The sequence below is a fragment of the Lactuca serriola genome, chromosome 6, assembly GCF_051521515.1.
Source record: "Lactuca serriola cultivar US96UC23 chromosome 6, Lser_US96UC23_V15, whole genome shotgun sequence".
Classification (NCBI taxonomy): domain Eukaryota; kingdom Viridiplantae; phylum Streptophyta; class Magnoliopsida; order Asterales; family Asteraceae; genus Lactuca; species Lactuca serriola.
The window spans coordinates 142,791,368-142,818,522 of record NC_136413.1 but is presented as its reverse complement, the minus strand read 5'-3'; the positions used below and the strand labels follow the sequence as shown (position 1 = coordinate 142,818,522).

Genomic DNA, 27,155 nt, shown 5'->3' with positions numbered 1-27,155 from the left:
GTGGCCTTGCCAAATTTTTCCTTCTTTTGTACGTGAATTGGAGAGGTGGGTGCATGACATTACCCCACCCCCAAGAATGGACCTTGTCCTCAAGGTCAAATTCAGGACACGCCTTCGGTATGTTCTCAAATTCTTACCAGGTGGAGTTAAAATTTGGGGTGTTCTTCTAATTTACCAAAACTTCAATTCTTTGCCCTGCATCATAACTTACATTCCTCACTCCCATTATCTTTTCGGGTTCCATCTTTAGTTCTAATTCTTCAGTGAGCTGTTCCGGGATGATTGGGATTGCTGTTTGGTCACAAATGTCTTTCTTTAATTACGACACATGGAAAACTGGGTGAATCTTAGCTGTTTCTGGAAGGATTAACTTGTAAGCCACTTCCCCTATCTTCTTTGTGATCAAGAATGGGCCAAAAAATCGATTCACCAGCTTCTAAAATGAACTATGTGTGACCGATTATTGTCAATATGGTTGAAGCTTTAAATACACCCAATCCCCTTCATTGAACTTGACTTCCTTTCTTTTCTTGTCAGCGTTCGTCTTCATCTTCTTTTGAGCTCGCAATAATTGTTCCTTAAGCTGATCAAGTATGGCATCTCGTTCCTTCAGCTGGTCTTCGACATTGGACACCCCATTCTATCCTTGTTGAATCCGGATGATACAAGGAGGATCCCTGCCATATAACGCCTTGAATGGAGTGTACTTGGTGGTCGTGTGGAACGATGTGTTGTGCCAAAACTCTGTCCATGGCAGCCATTTGGACCAGAATTTTGGTTTTCCCTGAATGAAGCAACGAAGATACATCTCAACCGCCTTGTTAACAATCTCAGTATGACCATCCGTTTGTGGATGGTAGGTTGTGCTTCACATTAACTTTTTCCCTTGAATTCTGAATAATTCTTGCCAAAACAAGCTCATGAAAATTTTGTCTCGATCAGAAACGATTGATGAAGGGAACCCATGTAGACACACCACTTCTTTCACGAACAAGGCTGCAATCGAAGTTGTAGTAAAAGGATGTTTGACTGCCAAGAAGTGGGCATATTTGGTCAAACGGTCCACCACCACTAGAATAGTGTCCAAACCTTGAGATTTGGGAAGTCCCTCAATGAAATCCATAGACATTTCATCCTAAACCTGATTCAGAATTGGTAAGGGTTGGAGTAACCCGGCTGGGTGCATATTGGTTGCCTTTTGGGTGGCACATTCATTGCACCTTTGAATGTGTTTCTGGACCGTCTTATGCTTCCCGACCCAAAATCATTCCTATGCCAGCCACTGGTAAGTCTTGAATTCCCCAGAATGCCCCCTATGACCAAATTATGGAATTCTTCTAGGAGAAGTGGGATCAAGGTGGAGTTGTAAGGTATGGCGAGTCGTCCCTTATACAATAACTAACGATCGTTCACAGTGAAACCCACATGAGTCTTTCCTTAATTGAGGATGTTAATTGTTATCTGTTGAATGAAGGTGTCGACTTCAATTTCTTTTTGCAATTGGTCCAGGGGTAGAGACCATGAGGATGTAATACTGCCCAGTTCTGGGTTAGATGTAAATTCCCGGCATAAGGCATCCTCTACCTTATTTGTTGTTCCCGGCTTATATTGGATCTCGAAATTGAACCCCAATAATGTATACATCCATTTTTGATTATCAACTCCAACCTCGCATTGTTCCGTCAGATACTTGAGGCTCCTTTGGTCGGTGCGAATAATGAAATGTCGTCCCATCAAATAGTGTCGCCATTTCTTCACAGCTAAAACAATAGCCATCAACTCCTTTTTGTATATAGATTTTAGCCGGTTTCACACCCCTTAAAACTTGGCTATAGAAAGTGACGGGGTGACTATCTTGTGTCAACATTGCTCTGATTCTCGCTCCAGAAGCGTCGGTCTCCACCATAAAGGGTTTTGCAAAATTAGGCATAACAAGGATAGGGGCTTTGATTAAGGCACCCTTTAACGATTGAAATGCAAGTTATCCTTTTTTAACTAATCGGTTAGAGGGGTGGCGATCTTCGCGTATCCCGAGATGAATTTCATGTAATAACCAGTTAACCCCAAAACCCTCTGAGTTCTCGTAGTGTAGAAGGTGTGGGCCAACATTCAATGGCTTTAACCTTCTCATTGTAAACGACCACCCCTTGTGCTGAAATCACGTGCCCCAGATACGCCACTTGTAATCTTCCGAGTTTACACTTTCCCGAGTTGGCGTAGAGATGATGTTTACAAAGTAGTTCCAACACCAAACTTAGATGTTTCGAGTGTTGATGTTCATCCAGACTATACACCAATATATCATCGAAAAAGACAAGCACGGATCTTCTAAGATAAGGCTTAAACACCTCATTCATAACCAACTAGAATGTGGCCGGAGCATTTGTGAGCCCGAAGGGCATGACAAGAAACTCGTAGTGGCCTTTGTGGGTTTGAAAGGCTGTTTTTGGGATGTCTTCTTCCTTCATTCTAATATGATCGTATCTGGATTTAATATCCAGTTTGGAGAAAACCTTAGATCCGTGCAACTCGTCCAACAATTCATCAATCACCAGTATAGGAAACTTATCCTTTACTGTGACCCTGTTCAAACTTCGGTAATCCACGCAAAACCTCCAAGATCCATTTTTTAACTAACAGGACGGGACTTGAAAATGGACTTCTGGAGGGACGGATAACTTTTTCCTTCAGCATGTCTAACAACAATCTTTCGGTTTATGCCTTTTGCACATGTGAGTATCGGTAAGGTCTGGCTGACACTGGCTTCGTTCCTTCTTTGAGTGTGATAGTGTGTTGTTGGTTCCGATGGGGAGGAAGGCCACCCTTCCATTCAAAAACAGGGGAATACTTTTCAATGACTAAAGTTAAGAACCCTAGGATTTCTGAGGGCAGGTTGGGTGATTCAAGGGATTCCAGGTGGTTGAGTTGCACCAACATCCCACCTCCCACAGAATTAATGGTGCGAATCATCGTTTTAAGAGACACCTTTGCACGTTCCAACGAAGGATCCCCCTTCAGTGTAATTGCTTGACCGTTGACTTGGAATTTCATTATTTGGGTTTTCCAATTGGTGGTCACTGCTCCCAATTTCTCCAACCATTGCACTCCAAGAATAACATCTGAATTTCCCAAGTTTAAGGGTAGAAATTCTTCCACAATGTCTATCCCCTATATGTGGATCAAAACTTCTTGGCATTTCCCCTGTCCCAAAACCTACTCCCCAGTGCCTAAGATCACTCCAAAGCCAGGTGTTGTAGCGACTAGAATTTTCAATTTCTTGATGAGAGTAAGAGACAAGAAGTTGTGAGTGACACCTGGGTCGATCATGACCACCACTTCTGTGTTATTCAACCACTCCCTAAGTTTTAAGGTTTTCAGATTAGCAATACCTATCACCGAGTTTAAGCAAATTCCTGATAAGGGGTGTTGTCGGGGCCTTCAAGCGTGAGTTCCAACTCCAATTCTGGAGTTGGTTCTTCTTCCATGTCCTCATCTTCTTGAATCACCATTACACTCAACTCCTTCTTTTTGCAGCGATGACCAGGGTTCCACTTCTCATCGTATCTGTAGCAAATCCCTTTTTCCCTCTTGCTTTGAAGTCCCTAATCAACGAGTCTTCTAACTTCAGTGGGTCAGTTATAGTTGGGGTTAAGGGAACTAGTCCGAGCCATAGCCATTAACGACCCTTTAGGGGAGTAAATGGTGGTTTTGATGGGGGTGATCAGGGGCGTGGTCTTCTGTGGGGATGATACCAACGTGAGGTTTGATTTCCAATGGGTATTGGGCCAGAGCTTTTCTTCTACCTTAATGGCTATGGACATAGCATGCTCAATATATCTTGGATCAAAAAGTTGGACCTCAGACCTAATGTCTTCCTTGAGCCCATTGACAAACTGGCCCATAATAACGTCACCCGAAATGTTTACTAGCGGAGCAAGTAATTCGATAAAGGAACGTTGTAGTCATGGACTGATCCGGTTTGAGTTAGGGCTAACCACTGCTGGTAGAGCGTACCTTCATGAATCGGGCGGAACTGCCGAAGGAGAAGCGGCTTCAACTCGTTCCACCTCATGACCGGTCTTCTCCGGTGCTCCCATTGAAACCAAAGTAGGGCATCACCTTCGAGGGCTATGACCACCGCCTCCATTTTATCACTTTCTGAAAACCTATAAAAATTGAAGTATCTCTCTGTTCTCAAGATCCACCCATCAGGGTTTTCCCCAACGAACAAAGGCACACCCAACTTCCGATATCTCCAATTGTGACCTTCTCCACCCCCATTTCCATATCTCGTTCCTCCGGTATCACTGCGAGACCCCCACTGTAAACTCCCGGTGTTCTGTCCATTGAAATGACCGAAATGTTTTTGTTCTCCTCCCCCATCGATCCCTTCTCATTAGGAGTTTTGTTCGGTTCTTGACTATGGACCCCAACACTTCTTTGAGCTTTTGATCCATCTTAGACTGATGTTGGTCCATCTTCAACTGAATAGAAGCTAGGGAATCCGCTTAATGTTGGATTTGATGGCCTTGAGTCTCTAATCGATCATACAAGACGCCTAGTTCGGTCTCTAGCGATTCCACAATCTTGAGATGAGCTCCACCAGTCTCTTTCCCACCTCCTTTCTCTCCAGCCATTTACCCAAGTGACTGATCTAATACCAATTTGTTGTGGATTTAGATAAATAATAACAACTATCACAGATTGACAAGATTCAGATGATTTCTTTGATAAAACAAATGAAATGACAAGATAGGATGTTAGCTTTCGAGACGCTAACTATCTCCAGAAGGATCCTTTACAAATATATTCTGATTGCCCTCTACTGACCACTCCACTACCTTAAATACCCACAAAGGATAATCTGGGATTAATTCCCAAAATGCCCTTGGTGCCCTTTAGGGTGTGTAACGTCCTTGTTGTATGGTGTGGTCCCTCCTCCTAGTGGCCTTGCTATATTTTTCCTTCTTTTGTACGTGAATTGGAGAGGTGAGTGCATGACAAATGTTTATGTGGATATAAATTTCTGAAGACGAAGAAGATGATCGAAGTTATGGTAAAACGTAGTCTAATAGAAATAGTTGGATGATGCATGATTCTAAGGATCTAATGTAATCATGCCATGAATTAGTATGTAATACGGCATAATTGCCCTTAAAGCCTAATTAGAAAACCATAATGGATGACTACATAATTTCTCATCATAAGCCGATAGAGAGTTCTTTTGTTTACGATATAGATATATATATATATATATATATATATATATATATATATATATATATATATATATATATATATATATATATATATATATATATATGAAAAGAAGGGCTCATACGAAAATGCAAATAATTTGCGACCATATGATTGCTGATTGTGTTCATCGCAGTCATACAAAAAAAATCGTCAAATTTTTTTTTGAGCTTAGATATGGCTTAGACGCACCATTTGGAGAAGACTGAAGTTTTTGATGTTAAAAACTATGAGTTTGTAAGTTATTACAAATCTTTTGGTTCTCAAAAGAATCTGAATTATATATATATATATATATATATATATATATATATATATATATATATATATATATATATATATATATAGGGTTAGGTTCATGTGAGACGGCCTAATTTTTGTGAGACCGTGAGACACATTTTTTTATTTATTTTTATTTTTTTTAGTTAATTCAAGTTCCGAAAATAATATTTAAAAAATCAATTTTTGGATTTTTCCATTTATTTTGCATTTAAATTTTTTTTTAGAATATGTACAATGTAATATTGTATTAGAATATTTCACGTATTTTTCAAAAACAACAGGATTTTTTTTTATTTTTTTTAGTTAATTCAAGTTCCGAAAATAATATTTAAAAAAAGAATTTTTAGATTTTTTCATTTATTTTGCATTTTAAAATTATTTTTTAGAATATGTACAGTGTAATATTCTATTAGAATATTTCACATATTTTTCAAAAAAAAAAAAAACAGGATTTTTTTTTTTAGTTAATTCAAGTTCCGGAAATAATATTTAAAAAAAAAGAATTTTTGGATTTTTCCATTTATTTTGCATTTTAAAATTATTTTTAGATTTTGGTCTCACGGTCTCACAAAATTAGAATGGTCTCAAATGAACCTGAACATATATATATATATATATATATATATATATATATATATATATATATATATATATATATATATATATATATATATATATATGGAAAAGTTCAATAGATAACCATAATTATGGGTTCTTCAAGGAACCAAATCTTTTTTTCAATTTCTAGAGCTTATTCTTTATCGAAAAAAAAATCTAAAAATATCTAAATTCATATATTAACATTGTGAATGTGAAAAATATTTTTCGGATTCACCGTGTGAATCCGCATTCACGTTGTGAATTTTCGAAGATTCACATTGTGATTTTGACGTAAAAAAAAATCGAATTTTATATCAATGGAAAAAGGATAAAAAGTTATGAATTTTTGTATTTTTAGTTTTTTTTTTTGATAAAAAATAAGTTCTAAAAGTTGAAAAAAAGATTGGTTCCTTGGTTCCTTGGTTAATTATGGTTTTCTATTGAACCTCACCCTATATATATATATATATATATATATATATATATATATATATATATATATATATATATATATCATACGTACTTATAAAACTAGCATTTTTCTTGAATCTCATGCATTTGAAACCCCCATTCTTTTTTTTCCTTTCACCACATTCATTTGAAACTCCCATGACTTTTCAATTTCTTTATAATAATAATTATAATTTGGTAATTAGGTTAAATAAATATCAAATCTAAAGTGTGTTCATATATAAACTAAATTTCAATATTAAAATAATATCTTTAATTCTACTTATAAAATTATGTTTTTTAACTTTTAACAAATTATACTTAATTTATTAGTTTTAATATATTGTTGGATGTAAACCATTATCATTTTAAAGATATAATTTTTGAACAATTTGTATAGAATATTTAAATTATTAATTAAAATATAACATTATAGGCTCAACTTAAATATAAATTTTATTTAACTTAAACGACCCAAAGATTATTTTATAAATAGTTATAAGTGATAAATTGGAGTGTATTTCTAATAATGATTGTAAGTTGGTTAATAAGGTTAAATAAATATTAAACCTAAAGTGTAATCATAAATAGACTAAATTTCAATTTTAAAATAATATTTTTACTTCTATTTATAAAGTTATGTCTTTAAATTTTAACATATTATACTTAATTTACTAGATTTAAAATGTTGTTGCATGTAAACCATTATCAGTTTAAAGCTGCAATTTTTGAACAGTTTGGACAAAATACTTAAATTGCTAATTTAAATATAACATTACAGTGTCAACTTAAATATAAATTTCAATTCCACTAAAAAAACCAAATAATATTTTGTAAATAGTTAAAAGTGATAAATTATAGTGATAAATGCAAAAACTAAATTGAAATATTAGTTTAACTAAAATATTTCCTAAATATATTTATATAATCGTTAAAAAATTTCAAATAAGTAGCTTAAAATAACTTATAATAACAATAGTTAAAAATAACTCTATATAAATGATTATATTGTTACCTTTAAAATCAAAAAGTAATGTTTGATGTTTTAAATAATTATAATAATAGAAATTAACATTTATGTGTAACTCGTGAGTAGAAGTCATTCAAACAACTGAGATTATGACGTTATAATAGATTTATATATTATCATATAATTCAAAATAATCAATATATTATATCAAAGTAATATACGAATTATTATATCAAATTTAACAACAACGTTAGTGTTATATTTTAAAAAATATATATTTGTAAAGAATTCAACTATATAGGTGTTTTTGCGCATTACAATGTCAACTCAAATATAAATTTCAGTTGCATTTAAAAAAAAAAAACTAAAGAATATTTTGTAAATAGTTAAAAGTGATAAATTGTAGTGATAAAAGCAAAAACTAAATTGTAATTTCAATTTAACTAAAATATTTCTTAAATGTATTTTTATAATCGTTAAAAGTTTCCAAATAAGTAGTTTAAAATACCTTATAACAATAGTTAAAAACAAATCTATATAAATGATTATATTGTTAGCTTTAAAATAAAAAAAAACAATGTTTGATGTTTTAAATAATTATAATGTTAGTAATTAAAACATTAAGCAAATAAGTTTTAAAAACTTAATTAACAATAAAAATAACTATAAATAACATCAAATCATATATTATATTTAATTTTATTCATTTGTAACTCGTGAGTAAAAGTCATTTAAACGATTGAGATTATGAAGTTATAATAAATGTATATATTATCATATAATTCAAAATAATCAATATATTATATCAATTTAGTATATACAAATTATTATATCAAATTTAACAACAATATTCCTGTTATATTTAAAAAAAATCATATATTTGTAAAGACTTCAAATATATAGGTGTTTCTACGCAACGCGCGGACATTCGCCTAGTATATATAATATATGATTTGATGTTATTTATAGTTGTTTTTATTGTTAGTTAAGTTTTTAATATATATATATATATATATATATATATATATATATATATATATATATATATATATATATATATTAAAAAAACCACCGATTTTTCCAAGTAAATGTTACCCAACAAACTCACATGCGTTGCTCTCTTTTGCTCACCTGTTCATACTCAGAAAAACCTTTCATTCTTCAAATTTGTCCAATAATTATTTCTTATTACATTTAAAATAAACATGTAATTGAAGAAAACACAGTTATTTTTTTATTTTTTAATAGCAGAAAACACATTTATTAATCTCAAACTTTTGGCATCTTCCCATCCATCTCCTGCATATATACCAACCCTTTTCCTCCATCTTCTTCCCCAACTCTCCCTCGCCATCTCTCATCCATTTCTCCCTCTAAAACTCGGTGATTCATACCAGCATTGCCATTAGAACTACCTCGTTTCTTCGATTTTGTGTTCAAACACGAAAAATAAAAAAAAAACTGGTTTTCTCGATGGGGAAATTGGTGGGATTCTGTTCAATGGCATCCACTCTGTTTCTTATTATGGGAGTTTTACCTTTGGCTTTAGCAAGAGGACATGATTACGGAGAAGCTCTAAGCAAAAGCATTCTCTTCTTTGAAGCTCAGAGATCCGGTTATCTACCCGATAATCAAAGAGTTAAATGGAGAGGAAATTCAGGGCTCTTCGATGGCAAAGCAAATGGGGTAATCCCACTTCTAAATTTTCATCTATTTCATGAAATTAAACTGAAATTTTCGAAATCCCCATTTGGGTACTGTTGATAACTTGAAACTGATTTGAATTTTGTGATTTTGAAGGTGGATCTGGTGGGAGGGTATTATGATGCAGGGGATAACGTGAAGTTTGGGCTTCCAATGGCGTTTACAGTGACGATGATGTCATGGAGTATAATGGAATACGGGAATCAAATGGGTGCGAGTGGTGAGCTTAGTCATGCCATGGATGCTGTGAAATGGGGCACTGATTATCTCATTAAAGCTCACCCTGAACCTCATGTTCTATATGGAGAGGTACCCTTTTGTAAATTTTATTTAAAAAAAAAATGTTAGTTAGAATTTAAGTATGATGATTTAGAAAGTAAAAATCCTTTGAGGAAATGACATTCATGATGGAAAATGACATGGAAGAGCCGAAACAATATTCGATTTCGAATATAAATACTGATTTTGTGGGTCCTGTTTTAATTATAAAAATACTAAATACAATACTTATAAACAAAAGTAAAAATTAATATGTCCGGATTTAAGTGTTAACTTAAAGTTAATGTTTAATATTAAGTATAAATTTGTAGGTCTTTTCAATATAACCCACAAATTTATACTTACTTGTGACCTTATAATGATGAAAGTAATTTGCATGAGATTTAATAGTAACAATTAGATGTTTATATTGTGATATATAACGTCTTCACATGTTAAATGTGTTAATTAATATTGTGTTATAGGTTGGAGATGGTAATACAGATCACTATTGTTGGCAAAGACCTGAAGACATGACGACTTCTCGAAATGCATACAGAATTGACCAAAATAACCCTGGCTCTGATCTCGCCGGAGAGACCGCCGCCGCTATGGCAGCCGCCTCTATCATCTTCCGCCGCTCAAACCCTACTTACTCTCGGGAGCTTCTCACCCATGCCTATCAGGTTAGATAAGCTTAAAGTACAATTTTTTTAATACATAATATGAACTATAAATGAACTTTTAATGTCCACATGCTTTAAAGTGCAATTTTTTTAGTATATAATATGAACTATAAATGAAATTTAATGTTCACATGAAGCATTTTTGTAAGCTTAAATACAACTTTTTAATGCATGAACTATAAATGAAAATTTAATATTTCCATGGATAAATTTTGTGAGCTTAAAGTACAACTTATTATGCATTAATGCATAATGTGAACTATAGTGAAATTTAATGTATACATGAAGTATTTTTGTAGTCATGTCACATGTGTGTCAACAATTTAAACGGACACCGTGGCCAAAGCGTACGTTAGCAGAAGATTGGCGCATGTTAGTAAAGCGGTTGGTGTGTGAAAACAGTTACGGTTGATAACTTTATTGTCTGGCAGGTTGTTGGCCGTTTAAGTTAGCAATAGCATAGGGCGGCAGGCCTAACATACTATAGCCTTTATTCCCACTCTGTAGATGTACAATAAGTAATGCATAGGGTACATAGATCAAAAGTAGGGCATTTGTGTAATTTTAAATGCAAAGTTAATTCGGCGCACATGTTGGGTAAATAAATGTTAGGTATAATATAACCGTATAATTGCAACTTTTGATATTTCCACTTTTACCCCTATGTTTTGTCACTAATTGCAACTTTATATTCTTCAGCTTTTCGATTTTGCGGACAAATACAGGGGTAAATATGACAGTAGCATCACGGTGGCCCAGAAGTACTACCGATCCGTCAGTGGATACGCTGTACGTAATCACAATCTCCCCCAACAACTAATCTTAACTGTTTTACCAACCCTTGTCGAAATTACATATTTACCCTTTTATATTTGAATCCGGGCAGGATGAATTGCTTTGGGCAGCTGCTTGGATGTACAAGGCAACAAGCAATGAGTACTACTTAGATTACCTTGGTAAAAACGGCGACGTTCTAGGCGGGACTGGGTGGGCCATGACGGAGTTCGGGTGGGATGTCAAGTACGCCGGCGTTCAAACTCTCGTCGCCAAGTTTCTAATGGCAGGTAACGCCGGTGGAAATGCTCCGGTGTTCGGAAAGTATCAAGAAAAAGCTGAATTTTTCATGTGTTCGTGTCTCGGGAAAAGTAGTCAAAACGTTCAAACAACTCCCGGCGGATTAATTTTCCGGCAACGATGGAACAACCTGCAGTTCGTCACAAGTGCGTCGTTCCTCCTCACCGTCTACTCCGATTACCTCACCTCCGCCGGGAAAAACTTACATTGTTCCTCCGGCGCCGTCGCTCCGTCGGAACTACTCTCATTCGCTAAATCTCAGGTAAAGGAATGAGAAATTTCTCCGATTTTTCTCCTTGAACTCGATTATAACCATGAAAATCTTCTAAAAGCTTCGGAATTTTACGTTTTTTTCAGGTGGATTACATACTTGGTGATAATCCGAGAGCGACGAGTTACATGGTTGGGTATGGAAGCAATTACCCACAACAAGTTCATCACAGAGGTTCGTCGATTGTTTCAGTCAAAGTCAACCCGTCGTTTGTTAGCTGTAGAGGTGGTTATGCGACGTGGTTTAGTAGAAAAGCGAGTGACCCGAATCTGTTGACTGGCGCCATTGTTGGTGGACCTGATGCGTATGATAACTTTGCGGATCATAGAGATAATTATGAACAGACTGAGCCTGCTACGTATAATAATGCCCCTCTTCTTGGTATTTTGGCTAGGTTACATGGGGGGCATAATGGGTATAATCAATTGCTTCCTGGTATGTTATAAATTTGGGGGGAATTTTGTGTTTTTGGTGTGGTTTTTATTATTGAATGTGTTTGATGTTGTTTGTAGTTGAAATTCCTGTTGCTAAGCCTATTGCTGTTCAACCGAAGCCTAATCCAGTAAAAGAAACTCCATTTTCAGGTAAATCTAAACCTTTCTAGATGAAAATCTTCATCTTTTCTTAATAATTTGTGGTAAAATGGTGAAATGAAGATTACCCAGATCAGAAAAATTCTGTCGTCATCAACATATGATCAAAATTTGTAATTTTTTCAAAGAAAAACGACTAAAGATCCTATCTTTATTTACTCTCTTTAAATTCTTTTAGAAGAAAGTTTTTCTTCTTTTTTTACTGATTTGGGGTTAAAATGAGAAATCTAATTCTGGTTTTGTTTTTCAGCTCCAATTGCAATTGAACAAAAGACTACAACTTCATGGGTAGCAAATGGGAAAACATACTACAGATACTCAACTATAGTGACCAACAAATCAGGGAAGACAATCAAGAACCTTAACCTATCAGTCTCCAAGCTCTATGGTCCATTGTGGGGCCTAGCCAAGAGTGTAAGTGGGTCCTACGGGTTCCCAACATGGGTTAGCTCATTGCCAGCTGGCAAAAGCATAGAGTTTGTGTACATCCATTCTTCTTCGCCTGCAGAAGTATCGGTTTCAAGCTACACATTGGCATAATTCAAGATCACAAAATCAAGATCAAGTTTTTTCAAAAATGATTTGTGTAGGAGTAGAAGAAGAAGTGGATTTTTAATTGTGGTTATTTTGTGGTATTTAAAGGCGTGTAAGAATGGAGGAAGAAAGGAGTGAAGAGAGGATTTAAAAGAAGTGCTCATCCTCTTTCTCATCCTCTTTAATATTATTAGCATAGAATGGGAAAGATAGATTAGGGTTGTTTGTTTTTACTACAAGTTAGCTTTTTAAAAGTGTTTCTGGTGTGTTTTGTTTGTGGTGTAAATTTGGCAAAACCTTAAGTTTCTATATGAATATATACATTATGCTACTCATTATGTGCTCTGTTTTTATAATATAATGTAAGGCCGGTTTCAGAAAAGCTCATACATTTTCATTCTTTTACTTGAAAAGTCATTAATAAATATATTTTTAGCCAAAAATAATTTGAATATTTTTTATTTCTAAACTAGTTAGCATGTTATAGATGCCTACCAGAACTTCCAACCAAAATAAGATATAGTATCACATTAGGCTCTATTGGACTATTTTCTGTTTTTAAGTAGATTGATTTCAACTAGACACTTTACCAATAGGACTAGATCATGTAAGTATTTATAATTTCCTAACCTAATTTAGTAGGTAAATAATAGCTTAAATGGAAAAAATAATGTATATATATAAATGCTTTTCTGAGAAAAATAAATGTAATAAACTTTTGAAAGGATTTTTCTGATAAAGACTGCAAATGCTCTTGTCCCACATCGGGTCGTATAACAAATAAAGCAATATTTATAAAAAGCTTTGAGAGACAATACAGCACGACCTTACTTGAACAGGATCTGTTCTATAGGCTCGTACCTCTGTATTCTTGATTCCTAAGAAGACAGAAACCCATATCTGGTTGATGAATCTGGACCATGTAACCAGAGCGTGATTAACGGAGATTCATGGTCTTGGTCATGGCATCGGTAGATGATCGTTGTCAGCTCATCTTCGATGTGTTCTGGCATGGTTATATGGTTGTTTGACAGATACTAAATCTTTTTCTTTTGGCCGGTGTTATTTGGTTGTATGGAATATCTTTGCTTGTTTAAGAGATGAACACCCACTGCTCGACGAAATGCCTAAAGATATCAAGTCTCGACTACAGTTGCGACATATTTTATTTTCATCGTCCGCTCATCACTCTTGCCAAAAAGGTGTCTATATGTAGTGGTCTGATTAACGTTGCTTACCTGTTTAGAGACGCACATCAAGTGCTCGACGAAATGCCTGAAGAAATTTCTTATCAAGAAACTTTCTTTCTTCACCTGGTAGTAGAAGTGTTGCTGTGAGAACTTTTAGATTAGCGTTTAAGTTTGTGTTGTAGATTTGGCAAATTCAATATGAATATATAGATTGTGAAACACATTTGTGTTTTTGTTTGTATAATTTAACGAATCGCTAATTGTTCTCACTTACATATTTCTAGACAGAAGATTATGAATCATGTTTTTCCTTTGTATAATTTAACACATCGCATTTTGTTTTCACTTACATATTTCTAGACATAAGATTATGAATCATGTATTTATAATCTGAAAATCATATCAATTATAAATATAAGATTTAAAAGAAGTGCTCATCCTCTTTCTCGCTTTGAGTTACTCTCTCCTTGTTTCACCCATTCTCAGGTTCTTATTTCTACATATGTCGGATGTCATCTAAAATGGTGTAAACTAAACTATATTTTAGATACGGTTGAGATTTAATTAAAATTGTTTCCTTCAACTATACTTGATCTATCATTTTTTTTCATGCAATAACATGTTCAGAGTGATGGTGTGTATTCAAGATTGAATTATGAAAGCATTGAAGAAATGTGTATTATATATTATCTCTTTCTATATTTCAAGTCTTATTGATTTCTCCAAACAATTGGGGCTCAAAAACAAAAGGTTAAATAACTAAACAAATACATCTCTTATTTGATTATACATTAAAAATCAAGTTTTCTTTTGTTATACAAGAGCTCCATGCAATTCTTGATAGATATTAAAAAAAAAAAGCATAATAAAATTCGACTTCAATGTGATCTTACAAATCTCAAAATATAACACACCAAAGCTGTACAATCACATATTCAAAAGAAAATACACTTCAAACATAAACATATAAAATAAACGCTAAAGGAGATGAGGAGACACCATATCATTACGAAGCCATTCACCTGTTGTTAATTTTCTGGTACATGTTATCAATTACACTCTGCAAAAATAAAGTAATTTCATCAGAAAAAAAAAAAAAAAAAACATTTTCATTCCGTAAAACTTATATATTTTATATTTTTATATTTTACCTGATAGTATTTGAGCAACTGGGGTCTTTTCTTCTTGAATGTTGGGGTCAAAAGGTCACGCTCCATGTCAAAAGGAACAGGGTCAAGATGGATCGCTTTCACAAATTCAAAACCTTTCAACTACAAAATTAAAATAAAAGATTAATTCATGAAAGCAGATAAGTAGTGGTAAAATAGTTGGTCATTAAATTATTTAAAAAGAAAAAATAAAAACGAGAAAAAAAAAAACCTTGTTTTCTTTTCCGACTTTAGTGAGCTCTCCCAATACATATTCTTTAATTTTGGGATTTTCACATAAAGCTTCAAAATCCCCAGAAATGTTATGTGCTTCAGCATAATGTTCAATTGCTTGCTTATTTGGATTCGCAACAGCAACAAGACAAGACTCAAAGCTGTTCCCATAGATCCATATCTAAAATACCAACCATAAATTAAATAACATCTTAAATGGAATTTTACGTTAAAATAAGTTGAAATTGTGAGTATTTCAAGTAATGTACCGAATCAAGATCAGAAACAAGTCCAAATACATTCTCAAGATTTTCAACAGCCACATATTCTCCTTGTGAGAGCTTGAATATGTTTTTCTTGCGATCAATAATTTTCATGCTTCCATCAGGTTGCCACTCACCAATATCACCTAAACCATAAAATAATAGTATAAGTTAAGCTTTTCTTTTTTCTTTTTTCCTTTTTTTTTTTTGTAAATTATATAAAACCTGTATGGAACCAGCCATCAACAAGGACTTCTGCAGTAAGGTCTTCTCTTTTATAATAGCCTGCAAATAAAACATCTCCTCGAATACATATCTCTCCTTGTGGTTTACTTGAAAGGGCGTCATAATTCATCTCAGGAACAGATTCCAAACGGGCATCTAAATTGGGTACGGGTGGGCCCACGGTGCCCACCATTTCCATTTCGTTTGGTAGTGACACGAATGATCCAGCACAGGTTTCCGTTAGCCCTGTGTATTAATTAAAATATAAATAATAGAAATTTTTTAAATGATTTAAAAAAATAAAAAGTTTATAAGGAATAATTACCGTATCCTTGGAGGACATGAGAACATGTTACTACTTTTAGGAAAGCTTCTACATGTGGAGCTAGTGGTGCAGCTCCAGAGAGAATAATGCGTACATTACCTCCTAGCCCCTGTTTTATCTGCCACAAATGAAAAATGACGATTTTACCCCTTGTGTTTATAAGTCATGTTCAAGATATGGAAGATGATGTCATGTCATGTCATGTCACACACCTTGCTGAAGACAATTTTGTCACTTAATGGAGATGCTTCTGGATGTTTTTTCCCTCCCTTCATATTACGTAACTTGCTGCACAAGTTTAGCATGCAAATTATTTTGTGAAAAAAAAAAATAAAAAGTATTTAGGAAATCTTGCTTTAAATGATAAAAAGTAATACTTACTATGCATAAGCAAGACTAAACAATTTGCTTTTGAGAAAACCCCCAGAAGAAATTTTCTGTTGCAAACCTAATAAAGTTACAAGGAATACAATTCATTAATTAAATAAGGGAAAATTATGTTTTTTTTTGTAATTTGAACAATAATTAACTAACACCAAAATACCTGAATAAATCCTATCCAAGACACGAGGAACAGCACAGAAAATAGTAGGTTTTAGCTCCCCTATGTCTTCAATCAGCAATTTAACATCCTGTATATATATAGAATAATACAAATTATGATATGATTCATATGAAATTAATTAGAAATAAAATTTAGTAATCTTCTTACCCCACGCCAAAACCCTATAGATGCTCCATGATTGATAAAACATTCTTCAATCACCCGATCAAATATATGTGCCAAGGGTAGAAACGAGAGATAAACATCATTTGAATCCAACTGGAAAATAAAAATTATCATTGTTAAGTATAAAATAAGCCAGAAATTAGTAACCCTTTTTCATGTTTATTATAAAATGGTAACAAATTTCCTTTGAAAACTTGATATACATCAAAAAGGTCAAAACTTTATTCGATATACATCGCAAAGTTCAAATCTTTATTCCATATACACTAAAAGCTTAAAAGTTTTATGCGATAAAATAAAGAACTAAGTGGGAACTCACTGATGCATCTACACTCCCTAGTAGACGATGAACACCAGCTATAAGTGTCACAATGCTGTTATTTGAAATTAGAACACCTTTTGGATCACCAGTTGTCCCACTAGTGTACATTATTGTACAGATGTCACTTTTCTTCTTCAGTGGGAGCTCAAACTGTTTATCATCACCCTGCAAATAGATAAAAAGGGTGTCAAAAATCAAAATTGAATTATATTTTACATTTATACAAAACCTAAAATTTAATATTGCAATTTAAGAGATGTAAGAGCATACCAATGACAAGAACTCCTCCCATGAATGTATTGCTACACCAAAACCTTCACATTGTTCTTTTTGTTCAGGGGTAACTTTGCCAAAGCTCACAATTGCTTAAGAAAAACATACAAATTAGTACCTTTAATTCTTTATGATCCATTTTTGTGTTCAAGAAACTAGACATGATGAGTAACTTACTTTTTAGATACTCTCCAGCTTTTGGAAATGTTTTTAGCACCTAAATGATAAAAACAAAATTTATTTCTAGGAAAAAAAATATAACTTTATGCTAAAAGATTTGGTTAACTTTAGTTTTATATAAGATAATAAAACGAATATGAGTGATTGGATTGGATTACCTCAGGGATCTTTTTAGCTTCTACAAAAGCAAGTGTAACCTCAGCATGGCAAATGATGAATTCTACAGCACCATGACCTAAGGTATCATATAGAGGTACACAGTATAACCCATGAGCATTACAAGCCTCCATGCTCATAACCCATTCTGCACAATTGGCACCATAGATCCCACATCTTCCTCCCTACATCATTAAACATTTTTTAACAAAAATGTGTAATTAGTTTTTCAAGATGATGAAAATGTAAAATTCTTGCAATGTGAAAAGAAAATGGTAAGAATAACATTGATCATACACTCTTGAAGAATGTTGAAGTTATAAAACACAAAAGGAAAGCAAAGGGTCAAAACCAAAGAAAGAAAACATAGCATATATATATATATATATATATATATATATATATATATATATATATATATATATATAATTGTATGAGGTTACTTACAGGCTCAACACCGCATGCACGGATGGCATTTCCAACACGTATCACCTTGTCATATACTTGTTTGTAAGTCAACCACACATATTTTCCATGCTGTGGAATTAACAATGTGATATATAAACATGGGTAAAACGAAATCAAAGAGAAAGAGGGAGTGTAAATGTTAAAGTGTCATGTATAGTATTAGTATGCATCATTGTACCTTTCCATCTACAAATTCACGGGTACCAAGCATTGGGTTATTGGGGTATTTTTCCACTGAGAGGCTGTAACATAACCAAATAAACATTTTAAGAGATGTCACAGCAGTAGAATAGATTAACAATTTTCAAAGTAACAATCTTTTCATACACTTTTATAGTTATATTGGATTGCTACTACAATGGATTTGGATTCTTGTATCTACTACTATTTGTATTTGAAATTGTGAGATGGAAGATAAGTTTGTCCCATTCCCATATGAGGGGAGATAGACATAAAAAAGGAATCGGAGCATATCAAGATCAAAAGCAGATTGCGTAAATTTCTGTGGACATGGATGTCACAAACTCTCAACAACATATTAATCATCTTAGATTAGAGAACTTCCCAACTTGAACATCAACTGTTCTCAAACAAATGGAATTTGCGAAGTTTGTCTTTTGATTTATATATAAGAAAAAAGGTTTAGCTTAGAGATTAGTGATCGTCCAAATCAAAGTTTAACTTTAATGACCCAACTCTAGGTCATTCAGAAACAAAAGTCAATTACTCGAAGAAGATGCCACACGCAACAGAAAACATAGATATCAATGAATTGCTAGCAGGAATTAAACCGACAAAAAAACTAAAAACAAAATAAAAGTCAAACATAATCGGAACTGCTCCTTATTTCAAGGATGATGAGATCAGATTGTGCAATTAATAATTATATGTGAACGAAGTCAACTCAGTTCACCAATCGCAACGCAAGTTAAGAAAACGGAATTATAATCGGAACCGGAACCGGAAACGGAGGAAATCTGCTCTAAGTTGAATGTAAAAAAGCAGTTATTCCAATTCCAAATCTCAACAACACTTTAATCTGGCTAATATAATCCAAAATATGAAGCAGTTTTCACAAACAGATAGTTGAAACAAGCAAAAAGTTAAGTTACAGATCTAAACAAACACTCACCGGAAAACGTCCCAACATGAATCTAAACCATCGATTGGAGGCGGAAAACCATCTTTAGCAAACACACTACGGTAGACAGGCCCCATCGACGGCTTTCCATCTTTCGCCTCAATCGCCGGCTCCACCTCTACAATGAACTTCTTCGACGCCATTCTCCGATCTCTCTTTCTCTCTCTCAACTCTCTAACTCCGACTGTATATATCTATGCAATATAACCGCGTAACTCGATGTGGTTATATAAATACTTCTTCCAACTGTAATGGAATTACCGGCGGCGGAGAGAGATATGACAGGGTGGTAGTAGGTGGCGATAGGTGGCGGAGGAGTCAGGACGCGAGACAGATTCCGATCCTAGTGTGTAACGCTTGCCTCCATTGACTTGAACAAGAATTATATATAACCACTATTTTACCTTTTAATAAATTATTAAATTTGAATTCTAAATTACAACATGGATGGAGATAACTTATATTGAACTTTTATCACATGTATACAATATTATAGATAATTATGCATTTAATAGTTTAGTTTATATAAGTTCAAAATAAAATTTTTAATTACAAGATGGATGGAGATCATTTATATTTAATTTTTATCACCTGTTTTAGAATTAGATATTATAGATAATTAGCATTAATAGTTTACTTTATATAAATTCAAAATAAATAAATAAATAAATAAAAACCCAAATATGAATTTTCGTAGACGCGTTTCTGACCAAGTAGGTTCTTGACCAAAACGGAAGAAATAGCTCCATTTTTTGTTTTTTCAATATAACAATTGTCGACGATGGCTCTATTTACAAAAATGACCCCTACACTCTTTTCCTTTATTTACAAACCATCTAATTTTACAGAAATAGTCACTACTCTTCTCTTTTGACAAACCTTCCACCATTTTATTTCTTTTAACGTTTTGATGTTTTAGAAGATTACAACTTATAATTTTGACATCTGAAATTTCATGTTTACATATATTTTAATTTTATTTAAATGGTTTTTTCTTAAGCTATGATTTTCGTTTGGTTTTTTGTTTTAACATTTAATCCTTTCATTTGATTGTTTATTATATACAATTAAAAATATGAATTTTTTCCTAACTTGTTCAGATCTTGTTTACAATTTTATTTTCTATGCATATGATTTATAAAATAATGTTTTTTAAATAATTATTTTCTCATAATATTCGATATATTCATTTTTATGTAACATTTCTTTATGTTTTTTTGTTTTTTTTTTCTAATGGTTATCATATATTCGTCAGTAGTTTCAACTTCAAACGAATATTGGATTTCCACTCCAATGTGTGGTCCTACAAACCTTATTTTATTTATATTTGTTTCGATTTCAACATGATGAATGTCATTCTATAATTTTACAAATTGCATTAAAATAAATTTTAGAAGAATTGGCTTATAGAAATGTAGTTGAGAATTATAAATGTTTATTAGTTCTTTTCAAAATTGGATATGACGTATATTAACCATAATAACTAATTGTTAATTGACCTTTTAGTTACTATGACTTTTTCCATACCATAAAAAAATAAGGTATTAACCACAAAAGAAAATAATAATAATGTCTTAGCTTCTTAGGCAACAAACTTTTATAAATAACATTGCATATGACTACGATCTTCGAATATAGGGATTTTCAAATTTGTAATACCATTTTTGGAAAGTACTAGAAAGGATCATATTTTTGAAGCACGGATTTTTAAAATGTGCTTTTTTTTCGAAGCTATGCCATTTATTTATTGTTTTTTTTTTTTTACAATATTATTCATGGCTAATGGCTTTGAAAATATTCCTGCAAAAATCGCCCTATGATATTTTCACGAATAACATGTACATGTATATTCGAAAATCTGTGAAGATTTCTTTCTCTGAAATCTTTTTGCACAAACAGAAATATATTACTTTTTGTTTTTATTCTAAAAATCATGAATTTGTATCTTCCAAAATACTGAACTAGTTGGAAATCATAAATATGTTTCAAATTTTGAAATTCTTTAAAAATGTATTTTGACTTTTATTAATCTTCTGTATCTTGTAAAATAATTTCAAGTTATGTTCGTAGAGATATTATGTCATAGACTGATAGACACGGATAAGCAGACTAAAGTCACTTAACCAACGATGGAAGTTAAAAGTCCAAAACAATATTTTGTCTAGTGATTATATATAAGATCTTGGAGGCTATATATAGAATCCAAAATGATCTTGGAAGAAAATAGTAGTGTTTTTTTTATCTTGTTTTGATAATTCTTTCAGATCAAAGTGTGTTTACGACTATTTTTTTGTGTGAAGGATTATCGAACAAGAATTATAAATTTATTACTTCTTTTTAGTGCACGATGACCAAATGCATCAAAAAAATATGTATTATGTAAGAAGACTTTGTTATAAATAAAAAATATTATATTATGTAAATCACAGTTATATGATGGTCGTGTTCTTTTTAGCTATGTTATTTGTTAGCAATAATACCTCAAATATTACTACACACGGTAGAAATAAATGTGTACATCTCACGACGACTTCCCCTAACAACCAATGAACCAATAAATGTGTAACAATTCATAATTTCTTATTTCTTGTTATTTATACCATTCACCTAGAACAATTAAGTTTTTAGTAGTAGTTGGTTTTTGACGCACCAAGTAGGGGGAAACAATTTTTAATTGTTTTTAGCATTTATGCAAGATTCTAGAGGTTGGTTAAGTCATATGTCAAAACCGATCATGAAAACCACATGTTCCGCATACCTCTGAGTTTTACAGTTCTTGACTCTGGTATTGCAGTTTGTGATCTTGGCATTACATACCAATGTTATAGTTCAAAGAATTGAATCGGCCTCAAAAGCTCAATGTCAAACAACTATATCCTAAATACCAAGTTTCACCGTCTCCTAAGGCAGTTCTTTGATGTAACGTCCGGAAAATATGAGGTAAAAATTTCATTTTTTAATTCAACCAAAACATTCATACATCTTTTATTTCAAACATTCGAAAGTATATCGTAATAAGTAGTCATCAGAGTAAAATCCTAAAATCATCATATTGTGTAAACATAGGTGGATGTGTTGCAATCAAGCCATGCTCTTCCCTTTCGAACCGGAAGTACCTGAAATCATAACCATAAAACCCGTAAGCATAAAGCTTAGTGACTTCCCCAAAATACCACATACCATACATACAATTGGGCCTAGCCCGCATATTGGGCCCAACCTACCATAATAAGCCTAGCCCTACCAAACCAATGGGCTCAACCCAACATACAATGTGAGAGTCATAAATACAGCTAGCACCTTACGTAACATACAATGGGCATAGCCCTTCCTAAACTATGGGCCTAAGTTAACATACAAACGGGCATAACCCACCATACAATGGGCCTAGCCCAACTTACCATGCAAGAGTCATAAAGACAATTAACACAGCATATCCTAGTGGGTCGGCATTGGTGCCTTCGACCCACGGGTACAGTGAGGAGACTCACCTCAATTAGAAGACAGCAAATCTCGGCCCCAATCCGGTTGCACAACGGCTCCTCACACTAAACACAACCAGTATCAACCTTAGTTACATTCTTAAAGTCAAACCCATAAATAACGAGGCCTAACAATGGCCGAAGCCCAAACTAGGCCCACTAATAGCCCAAACCCAATTAGAGGGTCCTAAGGCCCAATACGAGCCCAAATCCAAAAGGTCCACTTCTTGGGTCCTTTTGATTTTGGGCCACCTTTCTGGGGACTCCGCAAGAGTACGCCCCACATACCAGAAGAGTATGCACCGCGTAATCACCACCGAAGCACAATGTACAAGACACTGATGCACAAACTGCGCATTACGCTGAGCGTACTCCTATGTACACCCAGCGTACTCATCAGATGGCCAAAACCCATAATAAGCTCTTAATGGTTAAGTCAAGAACGTCCAAACACAGATTTGACCCTCAAGGGGTGTCTTAAGTCATAAAGTTCCTAACTTTATGACTTTGCATGTCTTAATGGAGTCCAAACCATAATCTAAGCTTCCAAATCTTCATAAAAGGCAACTAATGCTAGCATTAAGGAGTAAAACCCCCACAAGATGACATTTTTATGGCTTAATAACCTCAACAAGGACCAAACATGAGGCTTAAAGGTCCTAGAGTAGGTTCTACTCACAAGAACCACAATATTGGGACCAAACATGCCCACAACAACTCCCATAACTAGATCTACACTAGAGAACCATAAAAGTTTGAAGCTTTATACCTCCAGAAGATAGATCAAGATGCACAAATTCTGGATCCACAAGCTTCAAGCAATCTAACACTCCTTAAATAAGCTCCTTCTTTTTAAATAAGCATCAAAACACATGAAATCACCCTCAAGAATTAAAGAATCACACCAGTAGAGGCTATGGTTTCGTATCTAGGGTTTAATGTGATGGAGGCTAAAGGTAGAAGGGTTCAGAGTTGAGTTAAGGTCATTAAATAGGGTCTAAGACCCTAAACTAGGGTTTGCACCTCACTGGAGTACGCCCTGCGTACTCGTGGTACAACAAACATATTCAAGAGGGCATCCACGATCCATCTGCCTAGTATGCCCAACATAATAGGCTTAGCCCTAATATCGCCATACTTCTGAAGACCATAACGTCTTCGTTTTAAGTCTGATTTCGATGATGTTTATATCGTTGAAATGGTAATGAGAAGCTCTACGCTTCTATCAACCCTCTCTTTCCTTAAAACTTTCTAAACTTGAACCTAAAATTCATAAAAGGCCCGAACTGTCACTTTACCGTTATAACCTTGGGCTCCAAAACACAAACCAAACTCTCGGATCACCCAATCTACATTTTCCACACCCAAAAGGGGGGTCTAATTATCTCTTTTACAAAGACCCTAATCCTTATGATAACCGATCTTCGAGTCGCGACCCCGAATTAGGAAACAATTTGGAACAGGGTGTTATAACTCTCCCCTACTTAAATTAGATTTCGTCCTCAAAATCACTCCTTACCACCCTCCTGGAAACCAAACGCTCCGATCAAAACCTCCTAATGATGAACAAATCACTGATCCTTTAATTGACGAACCAACACCTTACTTCTATAATTCAGAAACCCCATAACTTTCCTGACCTCCACACAGGTAGAACCATTCCAAAACACAATCACGAGGACCTCTTACTGCAATCTGGACTGAGAAAACATCCTTTTTATCCTGAACCATCCAACTGATACTCTTGACAGACAGATTCCTTAACCATAATTTGCTTATGAAAGGACCTGCTCCCTGAATATAATGACGAAACCCAATGCAAGTCTCGTCCAAATGCCAACCCCGGTACATAACTCATATCCCGAGATCCAAAGATTTACACTTGCATTTTATCCAAAATTTTCTGATTCCACAACGACCTTCCACTGAGCTGAGATATATTGTCCCCAATCCACCACTAAGACCGAAAACCTCACTCCTGGTCCCACTACCAGGTTCCTACTGAGATTCTAACTGATAATGGCTACCTTAGCCCATGCATCACACGAATGCCAAACACTGACCATAGAGTCATCCCATTCTAACCAAAATCCAATACCTTGATACAACCGATCTCTACCGGGTCTCACCCACACTGTCATAACCATACGCGCCTCACCCAGTCAAGTGCTACACATGCCTAACCTCACCTCAGACCCAAATGGTCCTCATACCAACTAAGAGTAATCTTCTGACAATATTGTTTGCCTCAACCTGGGCATGCACTGAGCATTCCTCAGTTCCACGACCACTCCCGTAATGGCCAACCTCATTATGGTGAATTTTATGCTCCCACTGCAGACGTACAACAATTCCTTGTGTAACATCCCATATGGCATGTATCAGAATATTGTTCGCCTTGGGCCACTCGGCAAGAGGACTTCCCAAGGGGTCACCCATCCCGGTACTACTCCCACCCGAGCACGCTTAACTGCAGAGTTCTTATGGGATCTGTTGCCCTCACGGCTTTAAAACGTGTTGTGATAGGGAAGGTATCCACACCCCTTTATAAGAAAGTTCTTCGTTCTCATTCCAAGACGATGTGGGATCATGTGTAACCCACCTTCCCCCCATTATAGGGTTCAACGTCCCCATCGAACACATCGACTTGTGCCCTAGCTTTGATACCATTTGTAACATCCTCATATGGCACGTATCACAATATTGTCTGCTTTGGGCCACTTGACACGAGGACTTCCCAGGGGGTCACCCATCTCGGTACTACTCCCGCTCGAGCACGCTTAACTACAGAGTTCTTATGAGATGTGTTGCCCTCACGACTTTAAAACGTGTTATGATAGGGAAGATTTCCACACCTCTTTATAAGAAAGTGATTTGTTCTCCTTCTAAGCCGATGTGGGATCAGGTGTGGATATCTTCCTTATCACAACGCGTTTTTTAAAGCCATGAGGGCAGCAGATCCCATAAGAACTCTACAGTTAAGCATTCCAAGGATGGGTGACCCCTGGGAAGTTATAGTGTCGGGAGCCCAAAGCGGACAATATTGTGATACGTGCCATTGGGGGATGTTACACCCTGACAACCTATCATCCTTATGTATGCTACGGCTACCCCGTAGTCTTACAACATTCCCACATCAACCTACCAACCTTGTGAATGTTACGACTGTCCCGTAGTCTTACAACACTTTCATACCGCTGTGGTATCAACCCATGGTCTTACTCTCCATCTACTATACTAATCATAATCATCAATAGTCGAACCCGCATCTAACTTTTCCCAAATCATGTGTTTGGGTCATGCTTCGAACTTTAAAGCCTTAATCATACAAGAACATGAAGAGAAGTTGTAACACACCCTCAACCTAAATTCATCCACGCATCTGTCATATATCAAAATGAATGTGCCAACTAGATGTTGGAAATCTCCTAAACTCCTAACCTTGTACATCCTCAAAATGAATATGCCAACATGATGTTGGAAATCTCCTGAACTCCCAACCTTGCACATCCTCTAATCACACTGCCACCTAGGTTGTCTTTCCTCCCTACTGGGATGGGGTACTTTTCCTGGTTCGCACCCGATCCAATCCTCCAGAAATATGAATGATTCTCCCTCGTTTGGATTCGAATGCGTTCTTCCAATCCACAAATTTTGTTGGATTTCCAACCCATCTCAAATCCTTACAATTCAAACGGTCGACAACCTGAGCTTACAATAATTGACGTTCCATTACTAGCCACTCTCAACGATCGCACAAACATTCAAAATCCACATGAATACTTCTTGAGATATCAGCAAGTCCAATGATTTCAAGCACTTCCCATGAAAAAACACCAAATCTTTAAGTCTTTTTGCTCGAAGAAGAACTATAACCCTTGACCTAAACGGACGAATCACCAATCTAACTACCCGCTCTAAAAGGTCTCTGCATCCTAACCACCTTTAACCAACGAGATTATGAAATTCCTTTGTTAATTATGGCGTCTGAACGGACCCGCACAACCTACATCATCTTCTGCTTGCTATCATCCCTTCCCTATTAATGGTAGTGGTCGGACTCGAGAGTCCTTCCCTAAAAAGTTGTCATCCCCACCGAGCAACACTAACTTTTCTGAACTCCTTCCTTGTTGTTGCACTAACCATGCTAATTCGTCTACAGATCTTCCATGAGATACCCCTGAATTGATTCCATCAACAAACCAAAACAACCATCAGATGAACTAAATCTAGCTCAACAAGATGTGCCCCACTCATAGCTCTCAGCATGCAACAAATGGCATATAACAATCCTCGATAATATAAACCACGCAATAAATAAGAACTAAACCAAAGATAAT

The 27,155-nt window shown here is 34.7% G+C and overlaps 2 protein-coding genes and 1 non-coding gene across 3 annotated transcripts; 2 read left to right on the top strand and 1 right to left on the bottom strand.

Annotated features, from left to right (window-relative positions):
- The first annotated feature begins 8,881 nt into the window (after positions 1–8,881).
- On the top strand, positions 8,882–13,016 carry LOC145057002 (endoglucanase 6-like). The gene is made up of 8 exons (XM_079004751.1): positions 8,882–9,244; positions 9,359–9,571; positions 10,006–10,206; positions 10,906–10,995; positions 11,093–11,542; positions 11,638–11,986; positions 12,064–12,135; positions 12,395–13,016. Exons 1-8 carry the CDS (start codon positions 9,032–9,034, stop codon positions 12,682–12,684), a joined length of 1,878 nt encoding a protein of 625 aa, XP_078860877.1. The 5' UTR covers positions 8,882–9,031; the 3' UTR covers positions 12,685–13,016.
- Positions 13,017–13,499: 483 nt separating this feature from the next.
- Positions 13,500–13,715, top strand: LOC145060671 (small nucleolar RNA U3). Its single transcript, XR_013686885.1, has one exon. It is a non-coding gene; the product is annotated as a small nucleolar RNA U3 (small nucleolar RNA).
- Positions 13,716–14,715: 1,000 nt separating this feature from the next.
- On the bottom strand, positions 14,716–19,704 carry LOC145057001 (long chain acyl-CoA synthetase 4-like). The gene is made up of 17 exons (XM_079004750.1): positions 19,325–19,704; positions 18,371–18,434; positions 18,172–18,261; positions 17,727–17,909; positions 17,566–17,605; positions 17,386–17,480; positions 17,113–17,280; positions 16,776–16,886; positions 16,608–16,695; positions 16,445–16,511; positions 16,276–16,351; positions 16,064–16,181; positions 15,739–15,984; positions 15,520–15,659; positions 15,249–15,431; positions 15,020–15,139; positions 14,716–14,928 (listed from the first exon to the last, which is right to left on the bottom strand). Exons 1-17 carry the CDS (start codon positions 19,474–19,476, stop codon positions 14,887–14,889), a joined length of 1,983 nt encoding a protein of 660 aa, XP_078860876.1. The 5' UTR covers positions 19,477–19,704; the 3' UTR covers positions 14,716–14,886.
- Positions 19,705–27,155: the final 7,451 nt, after the last annotated feature.

Excerpts from the sequence above, each read along its gene's own strand:
- LOC145057001 (XM_079004750.1), bottom strand. The coding sequence starts at position 19,476 with ATGGCGTCGAAGAAGTTCATTGTAGAGGTGGAGCCGGCGATTGAGGCG. Across the intron at positions 18,435-19,324 it reads TCATGTTGGGACGTTTTCCG|CCTCTCAGTGGAAAAATACC; the intron begins GTGAGTGTTTGT and ends GTTATGTTACAG. Across the intron at positions 17,910-18,171 it reads GTGCATGCGGTGTTGAGCCT|GGAGGAAGATGTGGGATCTA; the intron begins GTAAGTAACCTC and ends TTAATGATGTAG.
- LOC145057002 (XM_079004751.1), top strand. The coding sequence starts at position 9,032 with ATGGGGAAATTGGTGGGATTCTGTTCAATGGCATCCACTCTGTTTCTT. Across the intron at positions 11,543-11,637 it reads TCTCATTCGCTAAATCTCAG|GTGGATTACATACTTGGTGA; the intron begins GTAAAGGAATGA and ends CGTTTTTTTCAG. Across the intron at positions 12,136-12,394 it reads AAAAGAAACTCCATTTTCAG|CTCCAATTGCAATTGAACAA; the intron begins GTAAATCTAAAC and ends TTTGTTTTTCAG.